The 14407-nt window shown below is 47.4% G+C and overlaps 1 protein-coding gene across 1 annotated transcript in view; it reads right to left on the bottom strand.

Annotated features, from left to right (window-relative positions):
• Positions 1 to 2493, bottom strand: part of LOC149281821 (carboxyl-terminal PDZ ligand of neuronal nitric oxide synthase protein-like) — a 45103-nt gene extending 42610 nt beyond the window's left edge. Inside the window, exon 1 of the mRNA XM_089498977.1 lies at positions 2389 to 2493. Coding sequence (XP_089355103.1) covers positions 2389 to 2493 — 105 coding nt within the window. The remainder of the gene's footprint in view (positions 1 to 2388) is intronic.
• Between the last annotated feature and the right edge of the window lie 11914 nt (positions 2494 to 14407).

Here is a 14407-nt window from a genome sequence, read left to right on the forward strand (position 1 = left end):
AATTCGCCATTCGGTGCCGCGTTCTGCTGCTCCGATCCCTGCTGTCATTTTCACGGGAAAAGGGAAAAAAAAGAATTAGTTTTTTGGGGAATAGAAAATGTTAATTAAAAAAAAAAAACTGTTAACTATTCTAAAAAAAAAAAAATATGCACTTTGTGCGTATATAAAGCTGTCGGCTGCACTCGCGTCATCTGGCGGCCGCCGGCCTTAAAGTGCCAGGCCCCCCTCGTCGTTGCTAGCCCGGCCCAGCTGAGGCTTATCGGTATACTGGGGGCAGGGGCAAGAAAACGGGCCGCCGTACCGTACCCTACAGCGCCCGACCGCACACTGGAGCAGCAGATCAGGTGAGTGTGGGGCCACGGATGGCCAGTGGGCCCCCCGGCAGGTATATATCCCATGTATATGCAATAATTGGGAGAATTCTGGTCTCATACCGAGGGCATGAAGCCTCGCGGAGTCTGGGAGCGAATCTCTGCGTCAAAGGAGGCAAAACCTCCACCTCTGAGAGGGAAAGGATGTAGAAGCACATTGCAGGCTTTATCTGCTAACCTGCCAAAAAGCAGACAGAAGTCCATATAACGCATCTTGGAAGTTTTACTTGACTGAGAAGGTAGTTGGTAAGTGGAGCAGCCTCCCAGCAGAAGTGGTAGAGGGTAATACAGTGAGGGTATTAAACATGCATGGGGTAGGCATAGGGCTCTTGAATCTAAGACGAGACCAACGACTGATTAAGGTTTGAGTCTTTACAGCGGGAGAAACGGGCGACTAGACAGGGGGCCGACAGGGGCCGATCTGCCAGCAGATTCTGGATTAACCCACGCAGGGACCGAACGGCCGCGGCTGTCTCTGCCGGAAGAGAGGACAGGTTGACTCAAACTCCCAAATCTACCTTTTTTGGCCCGGACACCAACATCTGCCGGCTGCCGCATTCCACGCGTGATTTTACACGCCAGGAACTCGATGTCGCGCCGCGGGATTCACCGACGTTTCTCCAAACGAGCGCCGCTCACACTCCAGCATCTCGAGCCAAGAAACGAAGCAGACTTTGCATCTGGAAGAAGAGACCTCCGAGGTCTCCAAAGCTTCTGCAACTACAGCTTTTTCTATGTCGACCCCAATAAAATGCATCAACCCCAACCTTCTGAAACGTCCAAGCTTCACAGATCTTTAATTCCCGGAGCACTTCCACGGCGGCCCTTCAACCAACGATGTATCCATAGAAACATAGAACCTGCCGGCAGATCGGCCCCATTCGGCCCGTTTCTCCTGCTGTGAAGACTCAAACCTTAATCAGTCGTTGGTCTCATCTTGGCCGTATGCCTATACCATGCATGTTTAAACCCCCTCACTGTATTGCCCTCTACCACCTCTGCTGGGAGGCTGTTGCACTTATCTACCACCCTCTTGGTAAAACATCCTTATATAAGTGGAACAGCCTCCCAGCAGAAGGTTTCTGTTTGCAGAGGAATAAGGAAGGAGCGAAACGCCGGCGAGAAGTTACCAGCTGTGCCGGGCCAAGGAAGAGAACGCCATTAAGAAGAAACCATCAGCCTCCCAGCGCCTCCACGCCAGCCGGGGTCTGTAAGTTGGAGATGGAAACGATTCTCCGTACCAGCGGAGGATTTACTCCTCATACAAACACAACGAGAACGCTGAATGTGATCCTTAAATGGGGGTCAGAGGCTGAGATGGAATGGAAGGAAGTTTTACTTTACTGAGAGGGTGGTGGATAAGTGGAACAGCCTCCCAGCAGAATTGGTAGAGGGTAATACAGTGAGGGTATTAAACATGCATGGGATAGACATACGGCTCCTGAATCTAAGACGAGACCAACGACTGATTAAGGTTTGAGTCTTTACGGGCAGACTAGACGGGGGCCGATCTGCCGGAAGATTATAGGGTTATATTGTACTTGGTGCTGAACCAAAGCAGAATTCCAGCACTGTGCCTGTCGCTGAGTGACTCGCTGAATGCCAGCTTTGTACATAGAGGTGGATGAGAAACGATATACCGGCGCTGTACACAATACTGAGCGACGAGCTGAATACCTGCAATAAACACAACCAGAAAACAGGCTCAGTGCTGACAATGGACTCTGCGCTCAGCAACCAGCAGGAAACACAGACGGGAACCCTGCAATGTACACAGCGCTGAACAACACAGGCGGGAACCCTGCAATGTACACAGCGCTCAACAGCATGCATGACACTGTCCGTAGTGCTGAACAGCATTCTCAATACCCACACTGTACACAGCACTATACACATCAGTGCCAAGTACCCACTCTATACACATCAGTGCCGAGGACCCACTCTATACACATCAGTATGATGGAAGATGCCAAAGACGGGCAGGGTGCACAGCACACAGTACACTGTCAGTGCTCACCTTGGCCTGGAAGTGAATGCCGTGCTGGAAGGCTTCCTCGTTGTGCAGCGGCACCCGGGAGTCACAGCCGTCATCCACCAGATTGTATCGGCTCCGCACAGGCATTCTCACAGGTCGGTACAGGCTGCCCCCTCAGGGTGTAATGGGGGTCGGTACAGGCTGCCCCCTCAGGGTGTAATGGGGGGTCGGTACGGGCTGCCCCTAATGAAATGGGTTCTGCACCGGGAGCCCCCTAGAGGTAAGATAGGGGGGTAATACAGCTAGCTCCCCCTGTACCCCAAAAACAAACGGGGTGAGTGCAGCCTATACCCCAAGGGCACGGTACAGCTTTTACCCCGCCAGGGGCTGGAGCTCCGTACAACCCCCTCGGGATTCGGCACCTGCGAGCAGCTCAGTGATAGGGGCAGTTTTAAAGGCACCCCCGGGGTCACAGCAGGCTCCCCGTGAGGCCGCTCCTTGTGCCGCTGCCTGCCCTCCTGCTGGCTCCCCGGGACTCCGCCGCTCCGGCCGCCCGCGGCTCGCACTGTCCGGCTGCGGTGATTTGAATGAGAATCCCCAGCTCCAGCGCAGCGAGCCCGAGAGGCACGGCCGCCTGCCATTGGCTCAAAGTTCAATCACGTGACTCGCGCGACCAATTACTGACATGGAACTGTGACCAGCTGGCTCCGTGTGACACACTGTATCTGCCTGAATTACACATTCCTGTCTGTCTGTCCTTCTATCTATCTATCTATCTATCTATCTATCTATCTATCTATCTATCTATCCATCATCTATCTATCTATCTATCTATCTATCTATCTATCCATCTATCTATCTATCTATCTATCTATCTATCTATCTATCCCTCTATCCATCATCTATCCATCTATCTATCCATCCATCTATCTATCTATCTATCTATCTATCTATCTATCTATCCCTCTATCCATCATCTATCCATCTATCTATCCATCCATCTATCTATCTATCTATCTATCTATCTATCTATCTATCTATCTATCTATCTATCTATCCATCCATCTATCTATCTATCTATCTATCTATCTATCTATCTATCTATCTATCTATCTATCTATCTATATTATTAGAAAGATAGCAGGTGTTTCCCTGCGTTATATGGAGCCGGCCGCCTCTCCCTGTTTCCCGGTTCCCTGCCAGCCTTTGTTTGCTTCGCATTCTGTCCCCAACCGGTTATTTTCAAACCAGCCAACGGCCTCTCAGAAGCGTCTCTTTGTCCCCGCTGTCTGCCCCGCCCCCGGCCCGTTCACACACCAGTGACTATACTGGGATCAGACTGGGAGAATCCTCCGCACAATGGATCCTGCTGACAAACCGCTCAACCGGCTTCCTTCAATCCAAATTATAATCCACCGCTGCAGCTTCCCCCAGACGTTTAAAGCCCGGACCCCAAACAGTAAAACAGAAACTAACTGCCCCGGACTCTGTCTTTAAGGAGTAAAATATTTTTAGGTTACGTCCTCACGGCGCATGTTCTAGAACATTAAAAACATTAAAAAAAATGATCAACTCTGAAGCACAAGAAGCAGATCCTGTAAATCCAGGTATTTCATGAAAAAATCACGTTCCAGCACCTGTCCTCGGCACTCAAATGGTTAACGGGGCTAAGAAGGTCAATGAAGTCGACAAATAAGTTACTTATGTCTGAGCAGAGGTGGCACTAACCCTGCGCATTAACCCTTCACACTAACCCTGCGCACTAACCCTGCACACTAACCCTGCGCATTAACCCTGCTCACTAACCCTGCGCACTAACCCTGCGCATTAACCCTTCCCACTAACCCTGCGCACTAACCCTGCGCATTAACCCTGCACACTAACCCTGCGCACCAACCCTGCGCATTAACCCTTCGCACTAACCCTGCGCAATAACCCTGCACATTAACCCTGCGCACTAACCCTGCGCACCAACCCTGCGCATTAACCCTGCGCATTAACCCTTCACACTAACCCTGCGCATTAACCCTGCGCATTAACCCTGCGCACTAACCCTGCGAACCAACCCTGCGCATTAACCTACACATTAACCCTGCACACTAACCCTGCGCACTAACCCTGTGCACTAACCCTGCGCATTAACCCTGCGCATTAACCCTGCGTACCAACCCTGCGCATTAACCCTTCACACTAACCCTGCGCACTAACCCTGCACATTAACCCTGCGCATTAACCCTGCGCACCAACCCTGCGCACTAACCCTGCACACTAACCCTGCGCACTAACCCTGCACACTAACCCTGCGCATTAACCCTGCTCACTAACCCTGCGCACTAACCCTGCGCACTAACCCTGCGCATTAACCCTGTGCACCAACCCTGCGCATTAACCCTTCCCACTAACCCTGCGCACTAACCCTGCGCATTAACCCTGCACACTAACCCTGCGCACCAACCCTGCGCATTAACCCTTCGCACTAACCCTGCGCAATAACCCTGCACATTAACCCTGCGCACTAACCCTGCGCACCAACCCTGCGCATTAACCCTGCGCATTAACCCTTCACACTAACCCTGCGCATTAACCCTGCGCATTAACCCTGCGCACTAACCCTGCGAACCAACCCTGCGCATTAACCTACACATTAACCCTGCACACTAACCCTGCGCACTAACCCTGCGCATTATCCCTGCGCACCAACCCTGCGCACTAACCCTGCGCACTAACCCTGCGCATTAACCCTGCGCATTAACCCTGCGTACCAACCCTGCGCATTAACCCTTCACACTAACCCTGCGCACTAACCCTGCACATTAACCCTGCGCATTAACCCTGCGCACCAACCCTGCGCACTAACCCTGCACACTAACCCTGCGCACTAACCCTGCACACTAACCCTGCGCATTAACCCTGCTCACTAACCCTGCGCACTAACCCTGCGCACTAACCCTGCGCATTAACCCTGCGCACCAACCCTGCGCATTAACCCTTCCCACTAACCCTGCGCACTAACCCTGCGCATTAACCCTGCACACTAACCCTGCGCACCAACCCTGCGCATTAACCCTTCGCACTAACCCTGCGCAATAACCCTGCACATTAACCCTGCGCACTAACCCTGCGCACCAACCCTGCGCATTAACCCTGCGCATTAACCCTTCACACTAACCCTGCGCATTAACCCTGCGCATTAACCCTGCGCACTAACCCTGCGAACCAACCCTGCGCATTAACCTACACATTAACCCTGCACACTAACCCTGCGCACTAACCCTTCCCACTAACCCTGCGCACTAACCCTGCGCACTAACCCTGCGCATTATCCCTGCGCACCAACCCTGCGCACTAACCCTGCGCACTAACCCTGCGCATTAACCCTGCGCATTAACCCTGCGTACCAACCCTGCGCATTAACCCTTCACACTAACCCTGCGCACTAACCCTGCACATTAACCCTGCGCATTAACCCTGCGCACCAACCCTGCGCACTAACCCTGCACACTAACCCTGCGCACTAACCCTGCACACTAACCCTGCGCATTAACCCTGCTCACTAACCCTGCGCACTAACCCTGCACACTAACCCTGCGCATTAACCCTGCGCACCAACCCTGCGCATTAACCCTTCCCACTAACCCTGCGCACTAACCCTGCGCATTAACCCTGCACACTAACCCTGCGCACCAACCCTGCGCATTAACCCTTCGCACTAACCCTGCGCAATAACCCTGCACATTAACCCTGCGCACTAACCCTGCGCACCAACCCTGCGCATTAACCCTGCGCATTAACCCTTCACACTAACCCTGCGCATTAACCCTGCGCATTAACCCTGCGCACTAACCCTGCGAACCAACCCTGCGCATTAACCTACACATTAACCCTGCACACTAACCCTGCGCACTAACCCTGCGCATTATCCCTGCGCACCAACCCTGCGCACTAACCCTGCGCACTAACCCTGCGCATTAACCCTGCGCACTAACCCTGCACACTAACCCTGCGCACTAACCCTGCGCATTATCCCTGCGCACTAACCTACACACTAACCCTGCGCATTAACCCTGCGCATTAACCCTGTGCACCAACCCTGCGCACTAACCCTGCGCACTAACCCTGCGCATTAACCCTGCGCATTAACCCTGCGCACTAACCCTGCACACTAACCCTGCGCACTAACCTTGCACACTAACCCTGCGCATTAACCTACACATTAACCCTGCGCATTAACCCTGCACACTAACCCTACACACTAACCCTGCGCATTAACCCTGCGCACTAACCCTGCGCACCAACCCTGCGCATTAACCCTGCGCATTAACCCTGCGCATTAACCTACACATTAACCCTGCACACTAACCCTGCACACTAACCCTGCACAGAACTACTAACCCACTACGGCCTGCTGCCCTGAAGAATATCCATACTGCGCCGAGGACTATGATGGCGCCATATAAAGCAATAAATAATAATTGAAATAATAAATAAAATGAATGAAAAAGAGAAAAATGATCACAACCGAGAGACAATCCATTAGGCTGATTGCAGGGAGACGGCCGCGCCCGGGATTCCTCCGCCGCTGCTCTACAGAAGCAATCAGATGTAAGACGGAGCCTCTCGGCCATAAATTGCGAACGCAGCCTTGATTTACATCGCATCATCCATAAAACGCCGCCGCGCTGCGCTCTTCATTTTCCGATCGGGATGATTGGACCCCCCTTCTGTATAAGCGCCCCGGTTTCTGCCGCATGAGTTATGGGATATGAGGAATTATTTTTTTTTTTCTAATTTTTACTCAGAATCCCATCAGATCATTTTAATCCGCTCCGCCGCGTAGAGGTCGGGTGGGATATCGGAGGCTGCCGATTATTATTTTATTATTTATTATACGGCCCTGCCTCGTTTACATTAAAATATCGGCCAGACAACAAATCCATAATCGGAGTAGCCAGTAAAAAAAAAAAATAGGATGTAGTATTACATCATAATAGTTTTCTGGACTATATTCTGTAGGATGTAGTGATATGTCGTAAGAGTGTAAAAACAACTATTTTCAAGGAGGCACCGTTCAAAGGTTTGGGGTCACTGAGCTGTAACATAATTACAAAAGGGTTTTCTAACCATCAATTATCCTTTTAAACTTAAACTTAAAGGATCAGCGAACACAACGTGCCATTGGAACACAGGAGTGATGGGAGTGATAAAGGGCCATTGGAACACAGGAGTGATGGGAGTGATAAAGGGCCATTGGAACACAGGAGTGATGGGAGTGATAAAGGGCCATTGGAACACAGGAGTGATGGGAGTGATAAAGGGCCATTGGAACACAGGAGTGATGGGAGTGATAAAGGGCCATTGGAACACAGGAGTGATGGGAGTGATAAAGGGCCATTGGAACACAGGAGTGATGGGAGTGATAAAGGGCTACTGGAACACAGGAGTGATGGGAGTGATAAAGGGCCATTGGAAGACAGGAGTGATGGGAGTGATAAAGGGCCATTGGAAGACAGGAGTGATGGGAGTGATAAAGGGCCGTTGGAACACAGGAGTGATGGGAGTGATAAAGTGCCGTTGGAACACAGGAGTGATGGGAGTGATAAACATGTTTATCTTCATGGGACTTCTCCTTTAAAGATAATATTTAAAACAAAGCAAAGAGCGAGACTATTGAGAATTAGAATTTTTCTGTTATTATGTTTAATAACATTGGTCAGGAAAAAAAGCAACATAAAAAGGGACATAAAATGTAGCATTTTATTTAAAATGTTTAGTCAGTTAAACCCGTTATGTTTATATTTTACTGAGCTTTCCAACCAAAATGAATTGCTGATTAGACTATGCCCATTGACCGCAGTTTAAAAAAAAAATATAAATATATATATATATATTTTTTTTTTTTAAACTTTACACTTATATAAAACATTCCTAAAAAATCTACTAAATTATTGGTAGCAGAGAGAGATTGGCCATTAGTGGACATAAATGTTTGGAATGCTTGGATTCGCTCTATAATTTTCTTATGTATCCCAGTAACACATTAGCCCACAGAACATCCTGGCACACTGGATTCATTTTAAAGCCAAGAGTTGTTTGTGAAACGGAATGTTTTAATTCAGATTACTGTGCCAAAATATGGTTTATTGTAACGCCACCTAGTGTCTGTGACCAGGTATTGCAATAATGATTATTAGAATTCTTCTTCTTATTATTATTATTATTATTATTATTAGTAGTAGTAGTAGTAGTAGTAGTAGTATTTTTATGAAATCATATTTTTATTTTTATTAAATAATTATTATTTTTCATATTATTGTTAGCAGTAGTAGTAGTATTTTTATTAAATAATATTTTTTTATAAATTATTATTATTCAGATTATTATTAGTAGTAGTATTTTTATTAAATAATATTTTTATAAATAATAATAATTATTATTCAGATTATTATTAGTAGTAGTATTTTTATTAAATTATATTTTTGTTTGTATTTAAAAATATCTCTGTGATATCTTGATATCTTTAACATGACATTTCTACTTTAACTTTAATTAAATTGTTTTTTATTATTGAATGCCACCAGCATTCACGGGGTTAACAGGAATCCGTGCTTATGATGTAATCGCCCGCTTAGTTTTAATATCTGTCTTTTGTTCCTTTAGGGCTTTGGGGTTTTATCAGAAAAATCCCAATTTGCTTTTATCTCATTAGACAGATCGTCCAATTATTCGTTTTATATCGGAATTCTAAGCCGGGTTCCTTGCGTTTGATCTCAAAGATAAAGTATGGCGGGGGGGGGGGGAGTCTTAACTCAAGTTCAATTAATTACTCTGGTAGTTTACTAACCCTATAATCACACCTATAAACCCAGAACCTGGCGGCAGATCGGCCCCATTCGGCCCCCGTCTAGTCGCCTGTTTCTCCTGCTGTAAAGACTCAAACCTTAATTTGTTGGTCTTGTCTTAGATTCACTGTATCACCCTCTACCACTTCTGCTGGGAGGCTGGTCCACTGATCTACCACCCTCTCAGTAAAGTAAGGTAAAACTTCTTTACATTACATCTAGGAAGTAGTATTTATCTTTACCTTGTTGCTTTTTTGGATTTGTGATCCTGCCTTTCCTGTCGCCAACGCATTTTCCCCATCACAGAGCGTGAAATGTCAGGACACGCCAGTCGGTAATTCCAGCATCGTTAGCGGAAGCTTCCAAATGAGAACAAAAATGTTTAGTAATTTGGCCACCAAGCGTCCTGAGATTCTGGCAACGTACAGCACGGCCATCAGGAGGAAATTCGGATAAACGAGTACTCTCAGCCAATAAATGACTTCTATTTCCGGTCTTGGACTATAAACGTGCCGCGTGACCCGGTGCTGGGGAGGAACCGTCGCCGACCCGGCTTATATATTAAAGTTTCCTATAGTAATCAGTGTGATGGTGTTGTAAGGGTTGAGATGGAATGTCTGTGTGTATGTACGGTTTTTGTATCTATAAATGTATTAGAGTGTTAGAGTGAGTGTGTGAATAGTATTGGTATAAGCGTATGTATGGTGTTAGCATGTGCATGTGGTGTATGGTGTTAGCGTGTGAGTCTATTGGTGTTACCGTGTCTGTCAGTGTAGTGTGAGTGTCACAGAATGGTGTCAGAGGTGAGATAAGGTTAGCGGTGTACGGTGTACGGTATTAGCGTGTACGGGTGTATGGTGTTAGAGCAAGTTTACGGGTTTACATGTGTGTTATTTACAGAGGGGGGACACTGATGAAATACCAGAAACCAGTAAACCTAGCCTGACCCCTGACTCCTCCCCTTGCGCAACGTACAAGAACCAATCAGAGACAGTGAATTAACAAGAGGGGAATACGTTAGAACATAATCCAAAACTAGAGGGTCAGAGGCTTAGATGGAGCGTAAAGGAAGTTACTTCTCGAGAGACGGTGGTAGAAAAGTATAACAGCCTCCCGGCAGAAGTGGTAGAGGGTAATACAGTGAGGGTATTAAACATGCATGGGATAGGCATACGGCTCCTGAATCTAAGACGAGACCAACGACCGATTAAGGTTTGAGTCTTTACAGCGGACTAGGCGGGCCGAATAGGGCTGATCAGCCGCCAGGTTCTATGTTTGGATGTAATATTTGTGTTTGTTCGGTGGAAGGTACAATAGTGCCACCTGGTGGATCCTTTGTGAATAGTTTGTTTTTAGAAGGTGCAGTTTAATGAATGTTAACCCTTCGCAGGATGTGATCTACGAGTCGGGCTCTCGGCTAAAATGAAGTGGAGAAAATATAAATTTACAGCTGAACTTTTAAAAATGATGATTTATCTGCCATGCAGGATTTCTTTTTTAGTGAAAACTAAAGAATTAAGTCAATCTTTTATACTGGATTTCCTGGTATACCATATCACGCACTAGGGAGGAATATTTATGGTCTGCGCCATACAACTGGAATTGACTAAGTAACTAAAAGAAGAATAGTTGTTTTTTGAATGTCTAGAGGAAATCCTATGGAAAAGTACATTATCTCAGCTTTAAATACACTCCTGTATAAAGTGATGTGTTTGAAGAAAACCTGGTTTTATCTCATTTTGCTTCAATAAACTCCATTTATCTGCAGACCTGGAGGCGCTGTTGTTGTCAGTCATGTGATATTTTGGGTGACGTTCCCAGCTCAAACACCACACTGAGCTGATGCTTTATGGCAATGCTAATGAAGTCCGCTCCTCCATAGACTTTAATTAGTCAGAGAGTCCACTGGGCGATTTAGACTGAGGCATTCTATTGTTTCCCCCACAGGCAGTATGATAAGGAGTCGGGGTGTTTAGTAGATCGGGGATCAGATAACAGAGCGAGAACTCCTACAAATGGCTGATATGCAGCTGCAAAATCTAATTATATTATGTGAAAATAATTAGAATTCATTTTAAACAGAAAACAGAGCAATATTTCCAAAAACGTGCTTTTAATAAGATACTAGGAATAGAAATATTGACGAGAGATTCTCTTATTTAGTGTTAAATAATGGTACAATTATTTCCCTATACAGAACATTTTTAATAAAAAAAATCAATAAATAATAATAACAAATAAACACAATAATATGATGAGCTGTTATTAACAGAATAAATATAACAAAAAAGACAGTTTTAGTAAAATTTAAGAAGAAAACCAAGAATCTGTATTGCTGTAAACAGAAAGATGTGCATTCAGGGTGTGTGGGGCTGCCTGGTCAGTCTATTATGCAGAGCAGGTTCGCGTTTGCTTTTTATTCTCAGAGGTTTGTCCCTCGCCCGATTCCGTCCGGTTGCGCTGTCAACCAGACCCAAACAATCCCGCGTGCGAGGGGGAGGAGCCTCCCGGGTAAATGGCTGCTTCTACACCGGTCTGGGCATGAGCTGGCCCTCTCCCGGCCACGAGGGGTATCTCAGCCAGGGAGAGGGAGGGCATCCGGGGCATCCAAGGGAGACTCCCCGGGCAGGCAGAGCATGCTCTGGGGGCAGGTGGGGCAATAGGGGAGGCAAGGCGTGGGAGGGGTGAATTGGGTGTGGCAGGGCAGGAGGTAATGGAGGGCGGGGTAACTGTGGGGGTAGAAGGGACAGTGCAAAGAGGGATAGAGCAGATGATGGCATCAGGGGCAGTGCAGGGAGGGGAAAGAGAGGAGAGGGGGCATGGAAAGGGTGAGCTGGGGGTGACAAGGCGAACAGGGCAGGGGTTATCATTAGGAGTAATGCAGGGAGGGGTAGATGTAGGGGTAAGAGGTGCAATGCAAAGGGATGGAGGACAGCAGATGAGAGTGGGGTCAAGACTGAGTGGGGCAGAATGTGAGCTGGTATTGCAAGTAGGGGCAGACTGGGAATTGGCACCAGGGGCGGATGATGGGATGGAGATAGAGGTGAAGTTAGGAGAAACAGAACCGTGCGTGGCAGCAGAGGGGCAACAAGGATGGGCAGGAGGGGTAGAAAAAGGCATTACAACTAGGGAGAAGAAAGAAGCTGTAGGACAGGTGGCAGCAGATGTCCGGCCAAGACAAGACCTGCCAGCTGTCCTGGAGGAGAGGCTTTCAGCAAGAGCCAAGGAAGCAAGGGCAGCCAGGCTGGAGGCCAGGTCTGCCGTTGGCACAGGTGGCGGTGAGGGTTTGGAGGCTAGACAAAGAGGGGCAGGGGCCGCAGGTTATAGAACCCCACCTGAGGCTTGGTGTGGGATCCCACCAGGCTCAGGTCAGGGGGATGCGGGGTGCAGCGCCAAACATAAGGCCAGGAGCCAGCGGAGAGAAGGATCCGAGGGCAGACGTGGGCTAAAAGCAAGACCTGGGGGTACTCGGCCAGAGTATAGTCCGTCTCCTGCATCTCGTGGAGGCAGCTGCCCCAGGGAAAGGTCTGACCATAGGGTGGCTAGATCCTCCATCAAAGTGGGGTCCCAGCAGGAAAAGAAAGGGGCGCAGAAGAAAGTAGAAGCCAGGAGGACGAAGAAGCAGGTGACTGTGGACAGCTCCAAAGCCAAAACCTCCCTGGAGGCCCTGAAGATCAGTATCCAGCAGCTGAGGTGGAAAGAAGTGAGTGACCTCCCTGTCAGACATCTCAGTGCATCCCTCGCCGTATGCCTGCACCCCTCGCCGTATGCCTGCACCCCTCGCCGTATGCCTGCACCCCTCGCCGTATGCCTGCACCCCTCGCCGTATGCCTGCATCCCTCGCCGTATACCTGCATCCCTCTTACTCTATAACTTATATTTTTTTCTTTTTTATGTAATGTTTTGCTAAATGTTTTATTTGCCAGCTGAGGAGCAAATATGATAAACGAGAAAGACGAACATATATAAACATATATATATATACATAAATATTCACAGCCACTCAAAAGTTAAATATCCTTATTTTTTAAAGAGAAGCAGATTTTGTCTATTAAAATAAGTTGAAATGGATTGGAAATCCAGCGTGGACGGGGTTAATGTTGTAAATGACTATTGTAGCTCGAAACGGCTGATTTTTAATGGAATCTCTTCATAGGCGTACAGAGGCCCCTTTATCACTCCCATCACTCCTGTGTTCCAATGGCCCTTTATCACTCCCATCACTACTGTGTTCCAATGGCCCTTTATCACTCCCATCACTCCTGTTTTCCAACAGCCCTTTATCACTCCCATCACTCCTGTGTTCCAATGGCCCTTTATCACTCCCATCACTCCCATCACTCCTGTGTTCCAATGGCACGTTGTGTTTGCTGATCCAAGTTTAAGTTTAAAAGGATAATTGATGGTTAGAAAACCCTTTTGTAATTATGTTACAGCCAGAAATGTCCTTGATTTCCATGAAAACAGTGACCCCAAACTTTTGAACCGTATAAAAACGTATATATATTTATACAAAGTAAATGAACAAAAAAAATTGTTCATTCATTTTTCAATCATAAAACAAAGAATCTTATGACAGGTGGAAAAAAACAAGTCTGATTTTTTTTTTTTTTTTTTTTTTGTACAAAATGATGGCTCTTTTGTATTTTTATACATACTGCAGTGTCCCGGTTATACCATTTCTTTGTTCTGCTCCCTTTTTCCCCCACTATTGTTATCTTAGGGTAACAGTTTTTGCCAACCACAAAATAGATGGTTTTTTTTTGTTCATGGAATCTGCCCCACGCCTGAACCCCAGCGTTGTTGTTTGCATTGTCGGCGGCTGCCGGTGCGTGGGTATCTGCGTCTTGCAGATCGGGTAACGTTATGCGGCTCCATTGTAACGCCGGGAAGCGAAGGCTCAGAAGGATCTGACGGTTGATTATGGCATCGATTAAGTTGAAACATTCCTCTCTTCCTTCACATTTTGTGCGGTGAAACAGATGTCTCGCACCCTCAGAAGCAGCCAGCGCCAATGTAAATTTCTGTGCGTCGGCTAAGATTGATGGGAGCTGCCTGCATTAAGATGAAAGAAGAGGCTCGGTGACTACTTAGTCTGCAGCCAGTATGACATCTTCGCAGTAAAGGCTCCGATCATACATCACCCGCACGCTTTAAACGATTTCTCCCGCCAGCTTCCAGAGCTAATGGCGCTTTTGGCGAGTTCATAATGCAGGAGAACA

The sequence above is a fragment of the Sceloporus occidentalis genome, unplaced genomic scaffold (assembly GCF_023333645.1).
Source record: "Sceloporus occidentalis isolate IW3139 unplaced genomic scaffold, rSceOcc1.0.p SCAF_127, whole genome shotgun sequence".
Classification (NCBI taxonomy): domain Eukaryota; kingdom Metazoa; phylum Chordata; class Lepidosauria; order Squamata; family Phrynosomatidae; genus Sceloporus; species Sceloporus occidentalis.